The sequence below is a fragment of the Epargyreus clarus genome, unplaced genomic scaffold, assembly GCF_041222505.1.
Source record: "Epargyreus clarus isolate Ecla_fem2 unplaced genomic scaffold, WU_Ecla_fem_2.2 ptg000008l, whole genome shotgun sequence".
In the NCBI taxonomy this organism is placed as follows: Eukaryota; Metazoa; Arthropoda; class Insecta; order Lepidoptera; family Hesperiidae; genus Epargyreus; species Epargyreus clarus.
The window spans coordinates 15877247-15892236 of record NW_027332216.1 but is presented as its reverse complement, the minus strand read 5'-3'; the positions used below and the strand labels follow the sequence as shown (position 1 = coordinate 15892236).

The 14990-nt window shown below is 43.3% G+C and overlaps 1 protein-coding gene across 1 annotated transcript in view; it reads left to right on the top strand.

The window, feature by feature from the left end:
* Positions 1–14990, top strand: part of gig (TSC complex subunit tuberin) — a 34811-nt gene that overhangs the window by 16747 nt on the left and 3074 nt on the right. Inside the window, exons 19-33 of the mRNA XM_073076244.1 lie at positions 130–255; positions 683–776; positions 1117–1232; positions 2357–2458; positions 3040–3130; positions 3480–3620; positions 4961–5089; positions 5297–5370; positions 5607–5696; positions 6649–6745; positions 7410–7558; positions 8676–8848; positions 9236–9303; positions 9478–9635; positions 10136–10266. Of these exons, the coding sequence (XP_072932345.1) occupies positions 130–255; positions 683–776; positions 1117–1232; positions 2357–2458; positions 3040–3130; positions 3480–3620; positions 4961–5089; positions 5297–5370; positions 5607–5696; positions 6649–6745; positions 7410–7558; positions 8676–8848; positions 9236–9303; positions 9478–9635; positions 10136–10266 (1739 nt within the window). The remainder of the gene's footprint in view (positions 1–129; positions 256–682; positions 777–1116; positions 1233–2356; positions 2459–3039; positions 3131–3479; positions 3621–4960; positions 5090–5296; positions 5371–5606; positions 5697–6648; positions 6746–7409; positions 7559–8675; positions 8849–9235; positions 9304–9477; positions 9636–10135; positions 10267–14990) is intronic.

Sequence of the window (14990 nt, the reverse complement as noted above, 5' to 3'; positions counted from 1 at the left end):
ACATAAGCTAAAATTGTCAATTTTATATTTTGACATATTTCTTTTCAAAAATATTCTAATTTCCTTCTGTTTGTCCATTTTATTATCTTTTTATTTATTATAATATTGAATGTTATTATTGTGTTATAGGAGCGATACAGCAGAATTTTTATTCAATGGCGGACAATCAACGACGTGGCTAGTGGGTCACAAGCTAGTCACCATCACCACTTCTGGCTGCTTACAAAACTCTATTAAACAAGGACTTTGCGATAGGTAAGAACTTCCAATTTATATTTAATCTTCAATTGTGGTTTATTTCATTAATGTGGAGTACGACATATAAAGTGAATGTAAATTATTATTTTTCAATATGCATCCATATTGATTGAAAAACAAAAAAAGTAATAAAACATGTGCTATGTAAAGTTATAACAATTGGTAATGGTTTTGGAGAGTTACTTGAATTATATTTATATCAATTCATATTACAAACTTACACGGAGTCCTAAAAATATAATATTGACATTATGCGTCACAAATCATGTATAATATTATAACCAATTATTTATTATAAATGAATAACCGAGTAGAATGGTATAGGATGACTGTAAAAACTCCGCGTGTAACTGGACTATCTATCAAGAATGTTCGGTGGTCGTATCGTGTGTGGGTGTTGACCCGGTGTGCTGTGCGTGTGCAGATGCGCGGCGCTGTGTCGGCGGCACGCGGAGAGCGCGGCCAGCCCGCTGCCGCCGCTGCTGCCCGACGACGCGCCGCACACGCCGCCCGTGCAGGTGACACACTATCGATGTTTACTGCATATCGATACTGGCGTCAGATAACCATTTTGATGTTATCGATATGTATGAGGTACACTAGGTATCCTATCATTCGAATTCAACCCTGTCTCATTAGTTTGTCTATTGATGTATCTATTTCCAGAGTAAAGAAATTCAGTTAAGGCGTCAATCCCACCGTTAGAATTCAATACGAAGCTATGAATATTAACTAACATAGTATTAATATCTATTTATTTATTTTAGGTATTTCACCCTTTATTCATAACAAGCTTAAAGCTGATTTCCATTAAATTAAATCGTGAATTCCAAAAATAACCTTGGACTATATTCCTAGGTGCAAGTAAACGACAGTTCAGAACACAACAACCAAACGAACTCGACGGCGAACAGCAACCACTTACAAGTGCACACGCAGTCGACCGCACAGAACAACACGCCCGAAGTCAAACGGTGAGTGACCACCTACTACCTATTACTATTACGTTTTGACTAAATATATTTGTGTATGATGTAAACTGGACGCCCAAATGCATACTATGGCAGTGCTTGGGACTAACGTGTGGTGTTGTGTGACGCTAGCAGCAATTAACTAATGGGTATTCTACGATTGTTCGAAGGGTCCACTTAAGAAATATGTTATTTGAAACTACGACAAACAGAGTACAACTGTCCGCATTCCTCATGCAATATATTTTTATTAAAAGAACTAATATTTCAGTTTGAATAAGGCAACTTGTTTGTAATTTAAAAGCATATTGCTTATATCACAATTATTATTAAAAAAATAAACCTGTTCGCATTAGTGACAGTTAATATATTACATAGCGAGCAATCGTAGAGCACCCCTGCTAACAAGCTTCCTCAATGTAGAAGAACTGTAAATACTAAAGTGTTTCTGCTAATTCCCTTTGCGTACCATCAAGACGTATTGATCATGTACCCCGGTACTTCCAGAACACAGAATGGCATTGCTTTTATATGACAAGTGTGCTTGATATACTAAATTTTCAAAGGTTTCGTTCTTAAGTGAGAAAGTCGCTTCCATGAGATGAGATCAATTTATGTAACAAACTAGCTTACATTTTAGCAAATGTATTATATGAACATTGAAAGGTTGAATATTTCGTGGTTCGAGTAGAGTGGCACCAGCGTCACTCCTTTTATTTAAAACAGTGTATGAACAACGGCGTAGTGTCATATTGTGTATTATGAAGTTACATTCGTTTAGTTAGTTTCAGTTTCTTCTCCATAAAGTAACAACTTACTGAGCGATAGTAGTAGAAACTGATCTCTTAAAGAATTGACTATAAAAAATGTTTCGAGTTTGAGTCTAGCATAGTGTAATTTACACCTTAAAGAACATTGTTAAGAACTTTTGCGGTGTACTCGCGATGTTTGCCTTCATCTATTAAAACTGGCGACCATAAATTACTAACACGCCCTCAGCTATAAAAATCCGAAGCCTCTAACATAAGCCTGGTACTTGCCTCGAGCTTTAGTAGCCAGAGAGTAGCAATTGGCTTCGGGGCATGGTACGTGTGGGCTTACCTAATCCAGTGTGTGGGCGGGGGCAGGTACAGCAAGTACTCGCTGCAGCACAGCCGCTCCACGGAGACGTCGTGCAGCTCGCTGTCCATCTCCGAGCTGCTGCCGCCCTCCTCCGGACACACCACCAGGTCTCGCACCGCATCGCCGTGTTCTTAGAACACCACCATTTTTTGTTGTCCGTACTTGATACTCGTATTCTTATATTTTTTCAATGATTTTGTTGACGTTACTTTTGACTTTTGTTTCAGATTTTTTATTAGCGATAGGCTGATGTTTTGTTTCCTGTATTCTGATTATTTTTATTTGTCTACCATGTCACTTTCGCTTCCGTTCGTTCGTGCACCTCCGTGCATTTTTATTTTTTATATATAAAAATAAAAAAATGTTATGTATTCACCGATTGGGAAATGAGTCTTTTCCGTTATCTATGTCGAACTAAAATCGGAATCGGCGTCTATTTTTCCGTATAAATCCTAATCGTTATTTATATCAGATATCTTAAAAATTGATTTAAAAATTGTTTTGTAATTTCTTGTGTTTTTGATATTAGGTGTTGAAACATATTAGCGCTATTAACAAATGCATGATACAGCTTTTGTTATATTTTGTATAATTATTTTCTTGTAAAATACTTGTGTATTTTGGTCACAAAATAAGATATTAAAATAATTGTTATAGAAGATGTATCTTACTGTGTATAATTTTTCAGACAAAACTCTGCAGAGAACAAGACGACAGATCCAATTGCAGAAGCCCTCAATCAATTTTCACAGCGATTCGAGAAAATATCTAAAGAAGTGGTGAGTTTTTCGTTATAATGTTATTTGGTTTAGGTGAATTTTAAATTTTTTAAATTCGGATATTTAAAATCTTGGAATTCCGCGCATATTTTTTTGTTCTGTTACCATCGCGTCCCCTAGTGCCGTTAGAGTTAAACCTGCTTTAATATAACCGAGGACTGACAAAATAGTGTCGCGCTGCTCCAACGCCATAATCGTCACTTCTCTTAACGCAGTAATTTGGGTTGTGAAAAGTGTCGCGTTTCGGTAACGCAATGCGTAACGCACTGCTGTAACGCTAAGCGACGCGTTGTATTACGCAACCGTTTTGTGTGTCAATCCTAACCGGTTATATCCCATGTGAACGCAGGACACGGAGGCCTCGGGGTGGTCCCGCGTGGGCGCGCTGTCGGCGGCGGGCGCGTGCCCGTGCTGGTGCGCGCGCTGGGCCGAGCTGCACGTGCGCTCGCCCACCGGCGACGTGTCCTGGCTCATGCGCCTGCAGAACCAGGTACCGCAGCGTGCCCGTGCTGGTGCGCGCGCTGGGCCGAGCTGCACGTGCGCTCGCCCACCGGCGACGTGTCCTGGCTCATGCGCCTGCAGAACCAGGTACCGCAGCGTGCCCGTGCTGGTGCGCGCGCTGGGCCGAGCTGCACGTGCGCTCGCCCACCGGCGACGTGTCCTGGCTCATGCGCCTGCAGAACCAGGTACCGCAGCGTGCCCGTGCTGGTGCGCGCGCTGGGCCGAGCTGCACGTGCGCTCGCCCACCGGCGACGTGTCCTGGCTCATGCGCCTGCAGAACCAGGTACCGCAGCGTGCCCGTGCTGGTGCGCGCGCTGGGCCGAGCTGCACGTGCGCTCGCCCACCGGCGACGTGTCCTGGCTCATGCGCCTGCAGAACCAGGTACCGCAGCGTGCCCGTGCTGGTGCGCGCGCTGGGCCGAGCTGCACGTGCGCTCGCCCACCGGCGACGTGTCCTGGCTCATGCGCCTGCAGAACCAGGTACCGCAGCGTGCCCGTGCTGGTGCGCGCGCTGGGCCGAGCTGCACGTGCGCTCGCCCACCGGCGACGTGTCCTGGCTCATGCGCCTGCAGAACCAGGTACCGCAGCGTGCCCGTGCTGGTGCGCGCGCTGGGCCGAGCTGCACGTGCGCTCGCCCACCGGCGACGTGTCCTGGCTCATGCGCCTGCAGAACCAGGTACCGCAGCGTGCCCGTGCTGGTGCGCGCGCTGGGCCGAGCTGCACGTGCGCTCGCCCACCGGCGACGTGTCCTGGCTCATGCGCCTGCAGAACCAGGTACCGCAGCGTGCCCGTGCTGGTGCGCGCGCTGGGCCGAGCTGCACGTGCGCTCGCCCACCGGCGACGTGTCCTGGCTCATGCGCCTGCAGAACCAGGTACCGCAGCGTGCCCGTGCTGGTGCGCGCGCTGGGCCGAGCTGCACGTGCGCTCGCCCACCGGCGACGTGTCCTGGCTCATGCGCCTGCAGAACCAGGTACCGCAGCGTGCCCGTGCTGGTGCGCGCGCTGGGCCGAGCTGCACGTGCGCTCGCCCACCGGCGACGTGTCCTGGCTCATGCGCCTGCAGAACCAGGTACCGCAGCGTGGGCGGCGGCACGCTGGGCGTGCTGGCGGCGGCGGGCGACATCCAACTTCGTAAAAAACAGATCGTTGCTGCAATATCACTCCTGAGGATTGAGATGGTTGCCTCATACGCTAGTCTACAGGCATCTATGTTCTTCCACTCAAATGCAAGAACTATTTCACGCTAGATTATTTCTAGCGTGAAATAGTTCTTGCACTGATTTTACCATTTTTTCAAACATGTGAACTAATGTGAACATGTATGGTTGCAGGTGAGCTGGTCGCAGGTGCAGGAGTGGCCGCTGCAGGACGTGCTGGCGCTGCTGTCGCCGCCGCTGGGCGACGCGCCCACCGCCTCCGCCTCCTCCTCCAGCGGGCTCGGCGACTCGCGACCCGACCTGGTTAGTACTAAAAGCCACATTCATATCTACGTGACTTTTGGCCCGATACAATACAAGGAATCCAAATATGGGACACTGAGCTCAAAAAAACCTTTATTTTTTTGTTGTAATCGTAAAAATCGCCACGCTGATGTGGCATAGTGAGAAAATGAATTTTGACAAATAATATAATTTGATTTATGTGTAAACCGAATGCAAATCCTGCAGGCATCCGAAGGCTCGCCGCGCTCCTCGCGGTCAGCTTCACAGCGCTCGCACCCACCGGACTTGCACAAGTCAAGGTAATATTCTATCCCACTCTTTTAAATTTTCTCTGTGTTACTCTTCTTTCGCATTCTACTTTGCTCCCTTTTTCTCTCTCCTTCTCCCAATTCATATCTCATATCTCGCCAATTCGCCCAACCCATTTTTTGTGACAATTTTAATTTATACTTACATGGCTTCAGTTAACATATATATTTTGCAACTACAATAATAGCAGACATTTTCTAATTATCACTGTTCTTGTTTCCCACAGTTCGGACTCAGTGGTAGCGAGCGAGAAGCGAACGCTTCACGCGTCCTCACACTCGATAGGGCCGCCGGCCAACCAGCCGCAGAGGTATTTGTATGTACAATATTTATTTTCATATTTATTACTAACAGATAACAAGTTTTCTGTACAATTTTATCATCATGTGAAATGAATCATGTTAAAATGGAATTTTCATAATAAATAATGCATTTTTTTCATATATTTTAGTACAAGCTATAGTCCGCGTAGAACTGCTAATCCGCTCTGAATATAGAAATGAATCGCGTCGCTATAGTAAATTGTATGACTGCACCTGCTCGCAACAGCTTCAGAGCGGACTAAGAGTTTGGCCCGGACTATACACAGATGATGATAACCTATTACAACATATGATTTTAGACTAAAATTATCGCGGAATTGAGACATTTTATTATGTAACGGGTACTCACGATATGCGTTTTTTATTGCCGATATTTCGACCCAGTTGCATGGATCGTGGTCACGGCGAAACTGAGGTGGAGGGGAGAAACCGTTGACAAGTACTAGTGGTAGATTAATCTATCTACCCTACGTCTAGTTCGTTTTTCTTTTCTAGGTTTCATATCACGACACACAACACTGACAATATCCTTACGCTCCGTACTTTGCACTATTTGTGACTTGCATAAACTAACCACTGGATTCCACGTTTGGGCTAACTTAAAACCATCTTCTCTATTGAAGTTCCTAGGATGTTTCTTGATCTCTATTGCTTCTCTTACTAAACGAGGAAAGTAATGACGCTCAGTGGAGATCACCTGAGGTTTGTGTAATTCAATCCAGTGGTTACAACCTGAACTGAGGATGTGTTCGGCTACCGCAGATTTCTTAGGGTCATTATTTTTGACTGCGCTGATATGTTCCTTAATGCGTTGTAAAATAAAAAACGCATATCGTGAGTACCCGTTACATAATAAAAACCTATTACAACGTTTTGAGTATACTTATTTGCAAATGTATGTGATCAATAATGTGGTGGCACTATAAGGGCGTGTGTGTAACGCAGGATGAGCACGCAGCCCATCAACATCCCCGGCTCGCCGCAGCGGCAGAGCTCCTCCAGCACCACCGACGACGACGACATGCTGCTCATCGTTCCAGAGGTATGCTTGCAAATACGATTCCATAAACATTTAAATACTACAATTTTATGAATATTGTGGAATTGTCTCCTCGGCTGTTATCCAAAGGTACAGCCCTTGATTAATAGATATAATACTGCGCACAATAGTTTATTACTTATTACAGACACAATTATAATCTACGCGTACACTGGTCTATACGTAACGCGGGCGAGGAGACAACTGCTGCGCGTGAGGCGATATGCCTGCATCAGAAGTGTGTCCCTACGATATCACCAGTATTAATCAAATTTCATCATCAACCCATTACTGTCCCACTGCTGGGCAGGGTTCTTTTCTCAGAATGAGAAGAATTAGGCCATAGTCCACTATGCTGATCAAGTGCAAATTGGTAGACTTCACATACGTTTGAAAACATTTATTTTCTCAGGTGTGTAGGTTTCCTCACGATATTTTCGTTCACCGTTTAAGCAAGTGGTAATTAATGTATAATACGCACATAACCTTGAAAACTCAAAGATACGTGCCTGGAATTTGAACCTCAAACCCCTCGATCAAGTGGCCGAGTTTCTTAACCACGAAGCTATCACTGCTTTTCACATTTACTATTCACATAATCTGTATTTTATTTTTCTATGAACGATCGAACTTCTTTATAATATTATATACTTTTTCCTTTGTGCAGGGTAAATCGCGGCACCCAGTGCGGCGCTCGAACTCGTCGCCGGAGATGTCGTCGTCGTGGAAACTGACGTCACGGCCTGAGCGGACGCCCGACGCCGCGCACCCGCCCGACCCCGACGACATGATCCTGCTGCCCTCCTGCGAGCCCACGTCAGTAGTCCCCACTAGCCCACGCTAGGATTATCTTGTTTCATTGTTTTTAATATAAGACTTGCATGCAGTCCACCCGATGCTAAGTACCTACTGCCGTATACTGTGTAATCTATCTCAGGTAGGAATCTTTAGAAGACCAAGCTGGAACAGTTCAGAATAGGTTGTCTCCCTTAGCATATCCTTTAAATCATAATACAGCAGTGCGTAACACTGGTGTAATTAGGTAAAAATAGGTGTAAATAGGGTGCCGCCATAGTAGAAACACATAGGGTTCTAGCACGTTAAATAAAGGATGAAATGGGGATGGCGATTATTTTCGAAAATGATGGAATCTTGAATCGATTCACAAATAAATCGAGGCCCAAAGAATAAATTCTCCAAAAATCGAGGCCCAAAGAATCTATTCTCCGAAAATCAACGAAGAACGGCGAAGATAGCAAAAAAGTCATCAGGATCATTCAAGTACTGAAATACATTTCCGTCAGCCAAATATGTCTTGTAGTGTGTGTAAGACTCTTAGGGCCAATTTCACCAACGTCGCATAAATCTTATTCCTGGAATAAGTCGTTAGTTACTTAGTTTACTTACTTAGTTAGTATTATCCGAATAAATTTAAGAATATGCAGCGCTATTGTGCAAGTATACATCAAACTATCTGTTTTATTTGGATGTATTACGCATTCATTCAATTCATTCGTTCAACGTCACAAAATAACTATGCGAGAATAAGATATCTGTAGATTAACGTGGTGAAACGAAATTCAAGTTAACCATCGATTAAATCGACAGAGTAAAGTTATACCGGGAGAGCTACTCTAGTTTAAATTTAATGTTGGTGAAATCGACTCTTAGTAATATAAGTTAGGTTAAGCTTAGTATTAAAAGAGTTACAATAACATCAACCTATAAAGAATATCAATCTCAATATACGAGAACCTGCTTACGTTACTACAGTCTATTACACATTCGAAGAGATTGACTTTCGATTTTGTAGGATGAGAGATAGATTAAATTGTCGAGTTTATAACCCAAGATCGATTCGTCGACAAATCGCTGTCGGATCGTCATCTCTGGGATGAAGTTAAAGTGTGTCGTTACATGTGTGCCCCACCAGGAGCACGTCGATGACGCTGCACGCGACGAAGAAGGCGTCCAAGAAGAGCGACATGCGCGTGTCGTGCGAGGCCATCCCCGAGGAGATGTGCGGCACGTCGCCGCAGCCGCCGCCGCACGCGCCGCCGCCGCACCCGCACCTCATGACCTACAACTCGGACCCCGGTGAGAACGGTCGGTTAAGTGCATGCACCTTTACTTTTTATACCTCCGTCCGACGTTCCCCGTAAGTTGTTCTATATGATGTGACTTAGTTTTTAACTTTTGTTAATTATTAATGGATTAACTTTTTTTTTAATATTCCATTTAACTGTATTACTGTGCCACTCGTTGTTATCATGCCTAAGCACTTTTTGTTTTTTTTTTTTAATTCACATCAAATTTGATTTATTGCTCATAATATCACGTAATTCACTTAATGATAATCTGACTAAAAAAATAAATTAGAATTTATTGGTTGGTTAAATAATCAAATTAACTAATTAATAAATAACTAATAATAATAACAGCAAAACCAAACTGTAAATGGTTATTACTATACACAAATGTGTTTAAATACAGGCACTGTGGGGTCCGATGCAGACGCGGAAACGAACGCCGTAGCGGACGGACATCATCAGTTGCAAAAGGTAAGGAAACTTTTCCGAAAAACCTAAAATCTTTTTTCAATCTTTGAAATCTTACTTAATCTCCTTTATTTCCCAACTATGAATTTGTTTATAGTGACCTACAGTTCGTATAAAATATTTGATGTTTTGTTTTATCTTTCTGTTTTGTGATTGTGTTTATGGTTGTGTTTTCAGACGAGCAGCGACAGCACGGTGACGACGGGCGGCGCGGGGGCGGGGCCGAGCCTGGGGGCGGGGCTGGGGGCGGGGCGCGAGCGGGAGGAGCTGCCGCCGCTGTCGCGCTCCAAGCGCTCCAACACCATCTCCGTCATGAGCCCCACACGCAGGAACCGGTCAGCATTACCAAAATTACTTAATATATTTGTGACAGACTTGACAAATTGATTTATTATGCAAATATAATTACCCTTATATAAATACTTAAATAATCGTAATTACTATTTACGACGTTAGCCTTAAACAATTCATTCAAGCATACTTACGAATCACTTGCATATTTAACAATTTACTTTTTTTACATACACCTTCTAACTAACAATATTACGTTATATTAATTGGCTCACGAAATTTTTATTATGTAATAATTGCTAGTTTCTCAGCAGGTGATTTTTGTAAAATCTTTTAAGAAAATAGGTGTCTTAAGCGTAATTTAATTAATATTCATAAAATGTAACCAAAATAATAAGCGTTAATGCAAACACAATATGAATTAATTCCTATTTCGATCCGCTAGAACTCGTAGTATAAAAATATTGTAACTGACAATTTGTAAGTGCCTCCGTAGGCCCATATAATTAATATAATTAATTTCATATTGTCGTGCATGTTACAGCGAAGCGCCCCGGAGCGCGGCGCCGAGCGGCCCCGCGAGCAGCTGCGGCGGCGGCGGCGTGTCGCCGTCCTTCGCCTTCCTGCAGCTCTACCACAACATGAGCACATACCCCATCTCCCCGCCCGTGCCCGGTACGTAATGCTTTATATTCACTTATTCCCATTCCCTTCAAGTATTTAGTTATTTCTGATAACAAAAATTCCTAGATTTGGATAAACCCTTCAAAATAGATGTAAGAACTATACAAAAAATAGTTAGTTAGTTAGTTAGTGGGATAGCGCGAGGACCCAAAATGAGTCTTGGCCTCCGACAATAAGAGCCTCCATTTCGGTCTCTCCTGCGCCGTCTCCCGCCAATCCTCCACGCGGAGGTCGCACAGGTCCTTCTCTACTTCGTCTTTCCAGCGATACTTGGGGCGGCCAACCGGACGGCGCCCACTCGGCACAGCCAAGTACGCTCGCTTTACAGCACGATCCTCCTTTCAACGTGGCCCAGCCAGCGGAGTCTGTGTGCTTTTATCTCACCGATGATGTTCGGCTCGGCCACTAGATCTTCCAACTCCTTATTCTTTCTTCTTCTCCATATTCCTTCTTCTGTTTGTGTGGGCCCTAGGATTTTCCTTAGGATCTTACGTTCTGTCACCAGGAGTTTGTTTTCCTCTTTTTGTGTGAGTGTCCAAGCTTCACATCCATACAACAGTATAGGTCGTATTACTGTTTTGTAAATGCGGAGTTTAGTGCGTTTACTGAGAAGTTTGGACACGAGCACCTTGTGGAGTGCAGCACTACAACGAAGAGTATTTTGGATCCTGGTGTCTATTTCCTCTTCCCTGGTGTTAGTGTCCGTTATAATGCTGCCCAAATATTTAAATTTACCCACACCTTTGTATGTGACAGCACCAACTTTTAGGTTTGTCCTCGGTCTCCTGGTGTCTTTGTGCCGGCGTATATGTAAATATTCCGTCTTGTCGTGGTTAATCCTAAGGCCCACCTTCATTGCCTCTTTCTCTAGTACTTGAGCTGCTTGCACTACTTCTTCCTTCCTCTGTCCTAGTACCGCAAGGTCGTCTGCGTAGCCTATCACCTTATGTTGACCATTGAGCGTTACTCCACCATCGAGCGCTAGGACTTGTCTGATGATGTGCTCAAGTGCCAGGTTAAACAACATAGGTGCTAAGGCGTCCCCTTGTTTTAGACCGGTAAGTACTTCGAACATGTCCGTTAACTCTGCCCCAACTCGAACTGCTGCCCTACTTTCCTGTGTTACTATTTCGATCATCCTGATGAGCTTGGATGGAATTTCATAGTTTTTAAGTATATTAATCAGGCACTTACGGTCTATGCTATCATATGCCTTGGCAAAGTCTACGAACAGCGAGTGAATGTCCTGTGCATACTCCCATTTTTTCTCCATAAGTTGTTTAAGGAGGAAAATTTGGTCCACAGTGCTACGGTTGGGCCTAAAACCACACTGGTAGTCGCCCACTAAGGCCTCAGCGTACGGCTCCAGTCGTTTGAGCAGCACATATGATAAAACCTTATACGCCGTCGGTAGTAGGGCAATCCCACGGTAATTCGTGCATTTTTTCCTTGAGCCTTTTTTGTGTATTGGGCATATGACAGCAACGTTCCAATCGCTCGGTATTTGCTCCTTGTTCCAGATTTGAAGCAGTAGGTTGTAAAATCTCGTGTGCAAAGTATCTCCGCCGTACTTCCAGAGCTCACCTGGGAGGTTATCAATTCCTGGTGCCTTATTGTCTTTTAATCTGGATATAGCGTATCTTATCTCTTCAAAGCTTAGCGGTAGTACCTCTTCATTATTCTGGGGGGCATTGACTTCCATGGCCTTTTGGGGTGATGGACAATTCAAAAGGTTTTTAAAGTATTCTAGCCACTTACGTTTTATTTCCACCTGGTCAATGACGAGATTATCATCATCATCCTCTAAGATCTGCACAGTGGGCTGGTAACCTTTCTTAACATTCTTAACTTCCTGATAAAATTTCCTACTATTGTTTGTTCTTATATGGTTTTCCATATTTCGTACGGTGTCGTCCATAAGTTTCCTTTTAGCAAACTTTATTATTTTCTTGGTATTAGTACGCAGCTCTTCATACTTATCTTTCCATGTTTCGTCTTGTTCCGCCAGTAACTTAAGTTCCTTTCTCTTACTTAGCATTATTTCACATTCCGGCGTTATCCAGTTTCTTTTCTTTGTACGCGGTTTTTTCCCTAAGGTCTTCATTCCGACTTCTTTTATTATGTCTTTCATGTTCTTCCACTCTTCCTGAATATCATCTGACATTGTTAAGCCTTCAAATCTGTTAGTAAGCTCTAACTGAAAATTCGCAAGAGTTTGTTTATCTTTAAGCTTTTCTGTATTTACACTTTCTTCTCGTACTATTGTTCTTGCCTTACTAACTTTTATTTTAGACCTTACTTTAATTCCTATCATGTAGTGGTCACTATCACAGTCCGCTCCTCTAAATGTCCTAATGTCTTCTATAATACTTTTATGTCTAATGTCTATAAGGACATGATCAATTTGGTTTACCGTCCTACCATCAGGTGATTTCCAGGTTCCCTTATATATTTCCTTGTGAGGGAACATGGTGCTCCGGACTACCATAGATTTAGATGACGCAAAGCTAATCATTCTAAGTCCGTTGTCGTTGGTCTTCTCGTGCTTACTGTATCTTCCTATGGTGGGCATAAACGCCTCTTCTCGTCCTACTTTAGCATTAAAGTCACCTAACAGAATTTTGGCATCATATTCTGGGATCTCATCATACACGCGGTCCAGGTCTTCATAGAAATTATCTTTGGTATCGTCATTTGCCTGTTCTGTCGGTGCATAGACGTTGATGAGAGAGATATTATAGAACTTGCCTTTAATACGGAGCACTGATATCCTGTCGGATATTGGTTTAAACTTTGTGACACATGATAGCGTTTTTGTATCAATTAAGAAACCTGTGCCGTTAGTGTGTTTATCGTAGTCAGACCCACTATAAAATAGCGTATAGCCATTGTCTAATAAACACTCCCCACTTCCAGGCCAGCGAACTTCTTGTAGAGCTGCTATGCCAGCTTTATAGCTACGTAGTTCTCTGGTGACCTGATATATGGCGCCTGGTCTGTACAGGCTTCTTATATTCCACGAGGCAAATCGTATGTCCATTAATCCATGCCGTAAGTCATTATGGGGATCAGATCGTTTTTCTCTTATTGTCGGTTTCGTAACATGATTTTTTTTACGTGAGCGGGGTGTTAACCCGCCGCACAACCCCCAATATGCTGGAGGACCACAGCCATCGTTGGTCAGCGAGTCCATCGGACTTAGCCAGTAGCTAGCTGGGCTGTACTACCGACCATTCCCCCATCCGCCACCCGGGGGACGCTCCCCTTCGCTGTGAGGCCCAGCGCGGGGGCCTCACAGCGTAGGGGAGCGTCACACAGCCTCACACATACAAAAAATAACTATAAAAATTACAATCAGAATGAAATGTATGAAATATAATACAATATACCTTACACCAGATCTTAACTATTATTAAATCATTCAGTTGTTCAAATTTTCTTTAATTATAAACAATTAACAAGTTCTAACCATTACACGCGCTCCACATTCTCGCGAGAACTTCTCGCCGAGAATCTCTCGAGAAACTCCGCGAGAACTTCTTTGGATCCACACTCGCAACATTCTCAGTACAGCTCTCACGCTCGATGACTATGGACGCGGAAGTAATTGCTGCGACAAGCGTATTTCTATGTGAATTTGCATATTATAATTAGGCTCATATTAAAGATACAAAACAAATTGTATTTTTTTTTTGCTTTTTAAATCATCAATGGGTATTTCCATCAAGGTAAGTTTCCATGCATCGTGGGTTTTTAGCTTATTTTTTTTAAATTCGCATAACACAAAATCGGTTCTGCCTGGAAATATTTATTTTTTATACTATAGGAGTAGCAGACGAGCTGATTGGTAAGTGGCTACTGCCGCCAATGGACATCTGTAATCAACGACAGGATAGGATTAGATATTCCTACCTGAGATCGACCACAGATGAGCCGCTACCCCTGAGAACTAAGCTGGAACGCCTCGGAAAAGTATGTCTCCCATACGGCACTCTTCAAACCAGAACACAGCAGCGCTTAACGCTGCTGTTATGAGGCAGAAATAGGTGTGGCGGTGGTGCCACCGTAGTCGAACCATAAAAGGGTTCTACTACCTTCATTTTTTAATTTATTTTAATTATATTAAATATAATTGAAATCTAAAAATATTTTAAAATTTTATTATTTAAATATAATTATTGAAATATAAAAAAATATATTAAATATTCTACGAATGTCAATTCTAGTTCGTTGGTCCAAATCCGGCTCATATTATTGTTCAATATGAACCACGATTAGTGCAGTTGCTAATCGGCGATCGGCGCGCTACTGAAGAACATGCAAGTGTAGACTCGATACAAATTCTTGCGTAGTTCTTGCGCCTATAACCCGCTCCACATTCTCGCGAGAATCTCGCAAGGACCCGAGAAAAACGCAATTGGTATCGGCTCTATATTCTCGTTTCTCGTGTTTTTCTCGCGTTCTCGAGAGATTCTCGTGAGAATGTGGAGTTGGCTTATATCTCGTGCCAAAAAACCGACAAATATCGGAGAACACGATGAGAAAGAATACGAGAATCGGCTCCACATTCACGTTTCTCGTATTTTTCTCACGTTCTCGCGAGATTCTCGCGAGAATGTGAAGATATATATGTTTATAAACATATATATCTTCACGTTCATATATATAAATATAACCCCCTCCTCCGGGAGGGGAGGGGAGTGGGGGGGCTTTAG